General features: G+C 35.7%; 1 protein-coding gene across 1 annotated transcript; it reads left to right on the top strand.

The window, feature by feature from the left end:
• Positions 306–3,577, top strand: LOC107640665 (transcription factor RF2b). Its single transcript, XM_016344196.2, has 4 exons — positions 306–1,113; positions 2,027–2,159; positions 2,512–2,596; positions 2,701–3,577. Exons 1-4 carry the CDS (start codon positions 479–481, stop codon positions 3,063–3,065), a joined length of 1,218 nt encoding a protein of 405 aa, XP_016199682.1. The 5' UTR covers positions 306–478; the 3' UTR covers positions 3,066–3,577.

The following is a 4,795-nucleotide window of genomic DNA, read 5'->3' on the forward strand; positions in this document are numbered from 1 at the left end:
ATCGATTTTTTTTATACAAATACGTTTAATATAATTATTTATTCAAAAATGTGTTTAAACTTCTTTTACAATAATAAAACATTTAAATTAAGAGTTTAACTATTATTCAGCATTGACATTTTGGCCTTTAAAAAACAAAAGAAGGATTGACATTTTGTCAAAAGCGATTAACTTTTACGCCAACTGTCTTCAATTTTTTTTTAAATTTATGTAACAACGCTTAATTAGATATGAAGACAATATTAAAATAAAAAATGTAAAAAAGAGGAAATATTTCAATTTTCTTTCTTACAATCCGAGGAAGACGAAGCCGCGAAAAAAGAAAAAAAAAAAGGAAAAAAAGACACACAGAAAGAAGAGAGAGAGAGATAGAGAAGCTAAAGAGACATTGTGCCGTGTTTTTGTTGCACACGGAGAGCGAAAAAAAAAAACTAAATCGGAAAAATAAAAACTGAAACAAAAAAGAAGAGAGAAGAAAATGGCTACACATATGCAAGATCCACCTTCGAAATCTAACCCTAACAATCCCAATGCAAACAACAATGCCGTCAATGCTCATCAATTACCTCCTCAACCTCCGCCTACGGCGGCGGTTCCGCCATCTTCCACCGGCGTAACCTCATCCGTATTCATCCGCGGTGACGGTTGTGAAGGTGGCAGTCCGAACGCGCATCACCGGAGGGCTCACTCGGAGGTCAGTTTCCGGCTGCCGGACGACATGATGGACCTATCGCCGTCGGATCCGTTCACCGGCGGCTCATCCACCGCCAGCCTCGAGGAGATCGGATCCGAGGACGACCTCTTCTCTACCTACATTGACGTCGAGAAGCTCAGCGGCGGAGGAGGGGCTTCGAACGGTTCGATTCAGGGCGGAAATGGATTAGATCAGAGCAGTTACGGCGGCGCCGGAACAAGCGGCAACAACGAGGAAGATAAGAGCCCTGGTGGAAACGGTAGCGCTGGCGCCGGAGGAGCTAGGCCGAGGCACCGGCATAGTAACTCCGTCGACGGTTCTACGACAGGCGTGTTCGGAGAGATCATGGAGGCGAAGAAAGCAATGCCTCCTGATAAGCTCGCTGAGCTATGGACCATTGATCCGAAACGCGCCAAGAGGTCTGAACATGATACTCACTTCATATTTCATTTAATTTTTTTTTTTATTTTGATTTTGAGTACATGTTTTTGTTTTTGCAATTTCGGAATTCGAACAGTGGAATTAGGTTTCTTATGCTTTTACATTGCTGCATGAAGTTTACGAATTTCGTCTTGTTGAGTTAGCTATTGAAAATGAAAATTTATTGCGTTAGTTTGTGGTGGATAATTGCACTTTTTAAGGTAATGCAATCATTTGTATGCGTGGACTTTTTCCGTTGATCTTAATGTTATTTACAAACAATTCCTTTTGGGAAATCTTTGATTCTTGACGTCCGAACGCTGATTTTTGGCAATGATATTTGATTCTTACCATGTTTTTTCTTAATTTGATGCATGAATGGATTTTGGCATTCTAGCTCTATTGTAGCGTTGGTTTGTTAACCCTGGAAGTAATTGAAGCATTGGAATTCAGAATCGGATGAGTTGTTATAGCAATTGATAGGTAGTTTCTGAATAGGCACCTTGGAAGTTTTTAAGGTTACATGGCTGATGCAGCTGCAATTGTGAATTTGTAGCAGAACCTTCAAAACCAATACAAATGCTGTGCAGGCCACAGTTCAAAACCATTTGTCATGAAGACTCTTCCTTTTTTTTTTTTGGTGACTGAAGACTCTTCCTTTTTAACATGAATTATGCTCAATCTAGTGACATTACAATAGATAATTTATTATTTCTGAAAAACAGAGATCATCATGTATCCTCCCATTTTGTGTGTGCTTTGATTTCAAATTGAGATGGGAGAAACAAAAGTGAGGGATAGTGAGATTCAAGGGACGCTGCTCTTTTGTTTCATGTCGTTTTGTGCTTCCATATCTTAGTACTTTCTGTGGATTAGTATTCTGACGAATATTGTTGTATCTTGTATGTACAGAATACTTGCTAATCGGCAATCTGCTGCACGTTCAAAAGAGAGAAAGGCCCGCTATATACAAGAACTCGAGCGCAAAGTTCAGACCCTTCAGACCGAAGCTACAACTCTTTCTGCCCAATTGACCCTATACCAGGTTCGTGCTGTCCATCTGAAACCACTTGCATGATTTTGCCATGAAATAGATGAAGCACTCAAGTGTTAAGTTCATCTTTGCTGCAACAAACTGGAAATTCCTTGTACAATATCTCATTTTGTTTATTGAGGACTGTATTTTTCTTGGCTTATATTTTTTTTCCATAAATCATTGAGAATTTAGTTTGAAAAGGTTACGATATGCTTCTATCTGCAGTTTCCTTTTTGGCTGATTATGATTACTGCTCGATGATTTTCATAATTTAAGATTATTGCCATCCAATATTTATTGACTTAAATTACATACGGAGGTTGTATATGAATATGACATGTCTCGTCTTTATTCTTTATAGAGGGACACAACAGGTCTGAGTAGTGAAAATACCGAGCTCAAACTTCGGCTACAAGCCATGGAACAACAAGCACAACTTCGCGATGGTAAATATTATTAATTCAATCACTTTGTCAAAGTGTTACACCCTTTAGACTTTATTAGGATGGTAATCTTAAAAACACTGGAACTTGTTTCTGATCTGATGCAGCTCTTAACGACGCATTGATGAAAGAAGTAGAGAGGCTAAAGATTGCCACCGGGGAGGCAATGAAGCCCTCTGAATCTTTTAATCTAGGAATGCAACAGATGCAATTTGCAGGGTCAAATTTTTTTCCAGTCCCACAAAGTTCAGGTCCTCCTGGTCTGCAGAGCATACCAATGATGTCATTCTGTCACCCCCCATCCAACATTCCTCATGAAATGCAACATTCAAATTCTCATCAACTCGCTGATATATTGCATAACGACCAGCTCGGTCGCTTGCAGGGACTCGACATTAGCAGCAAAGGATCAACCCTTGTGAAAGCCGAAGGCCCCTCACTTTCTGCGAGTGAGAGCAGCAATACATTTTGAATTTAACAAATCTCTTGATTGACCTGCTGACTCATGGCCTTGTTCCTTCTCTTCAAGATGTTTATAATGTTGACATTTAGCCGTCTAATTAAGGTTCTTTGTTTCCTTTAAAGTTCCATTTAGATTATTGAGGATTAATTCTTAAATTGTTTATTCTTAGGGATTCCCTCAACAAAGGAGCATCACCCTTGGGGTTTTTTGTAGCAAAAGTTTTACAAAAATCATGTTGAATCATGACATTTTGGTTCTTGTGGGTGTTAGAATATAGGGAGTGAAAGGTCATTTTTATAGTTTATTTTTTGGTATGTTGGGATATTTAGCTATCACCTCCGTTTGATAGCTTGTATACTGTGATTTATTGTTGTGTTACATATTTTTAAAGTATGTTTAGGGTGGATTTTGCTAAAGTAGAAAATGGAAGATGAAACTAGTTCTGAGTTCATTCTACCATGCATTGTTATTGTATTTTTGGGTTTTACTCAATAGTTGTGCAACCCAATCATTGTTGGAAATTTTTATTTATTTGATCGTGTAAATTGATTTTTTTTATTATATCTATTTATTATTTTTTACTCTCTTATTTATTTCTCTTTGTTCTTTTTTTTTTTAATTGAATGCATCTGACCTTTATAGAACATAAAAAAATTTAATTTCATAAAGAATGAAGAATGCCTCAATAATTAATTAATGGGGAGTGTTAGGGAACAATGAAAATTTTGAACAATATAAACAACTACCAATCAAATAAAAATACACCATACCCTAATTTAATATTACTAATTAAATTTACTCTTTTAACTCTATTAATTTACATTATTTACACATTATTTAAAAATCTTATTAGTTACCTATACTTTTACTTAATTATAATACGTATTAGCATTGTATTTTTAAGATCTACTGAGTAGTTGTAGAATCCAAGAAATTTGGAAGGGACCAATGTAGTTGTAGTAGCTAGCTATCATGTCCATGTTGATATTAATAACTCAATCTAATTGTGTGCCGTACATTCATGATTTCGTTTCAAATATAAAATAACTTAGCTTGTACGAAATATTTGTGTTACATTCTATCATTATAAGGTGGTTTCTCCCATACCAACCTTAAATTCAGGGTTTAAGTTATTCTGCTTAGTTGTTCTTATTCAAATATAAACATGTGTCTATCTAATGACATATCATTGACTATAGTCTAATTATGTTTTAAACTTAAACATATTATTACTTTTAATTCTTATACTTTTACCCCAAAATTATATTTAAAAATTTCAATCTTGCTCAATGACATGAAGAAGAGGACCCGAAGAAATTGCTCCATCAACATGTAGAGCTTCATTTTCTTGTTCTTGTTCTTTGAACGCTTCTAAACAGTTCCATTTTTAGATCGTGCCTCCTCTTCTTAAACTTCTCGAATTCTTCGTGGTTGTTAACGGCGTCAAGTGATTCGACAAAATGAAGGAGCAAAAGCACTTTGGCTAATGTTAGATAGGAGTTTTTTAAGGTGGTGAAAATATATTTTGGTGCTTAAAGAACCAAAATAGATAATAAAATTGGTAATAATTTGGGGTTTCTTTATAAATATGGGTTTTAAGCATATGTATTCATTCAGGTCATCATTTATATCGGACAATCAACAAGTTTATATCCTTTAATGCCGTTAACAATGATTGCCGAAGATTAAGAAAAAAATGACAGCAATCAAATATCAATTATCATTACCAAAACTCAACG

The sequence above is a fragment of the Arachis ipaensis genome, chromosome B01, assembly GCF_000816755.2.
Source record: "Arachis ipaensis cultivar K30076 chromosome B01, Araip1.1, whole genome shotgun sequence".
Taxonomy (NCBI): Eukaryota; Viridiplantae; Streptophyta; class Magnoliopsida; order Fabales; family Fabaceae; genus Arachis; species Arachis ipaensis.

What these genes read in the sequence shown, in the direction of transcription:
- LOC107640665 (XM_016344196.2), top strand. Translation starts at nt 479, where the DNA reads ATGGCTACACATATGCAAGATCCACCTTCGAAATCTAACCCTAACAAT. An exon ending in CCCAATTGACCCTATACCAG is followed by an intron (nt 2,160 to 2,511) that starts GTTCGTGCTGTC and finishes TATTCTTTATAG; the next exon opens with AGGGACACAACAGGTCTGAG. An exon ending in ACAAGCACAACTTCGCGATG is followed by an intron (nt 2,597 to 2,700) that starts GTAAATATTATT and finishes GATCTGATGCAG; the next exon opens with CTCTTAACGACGCATTGATG.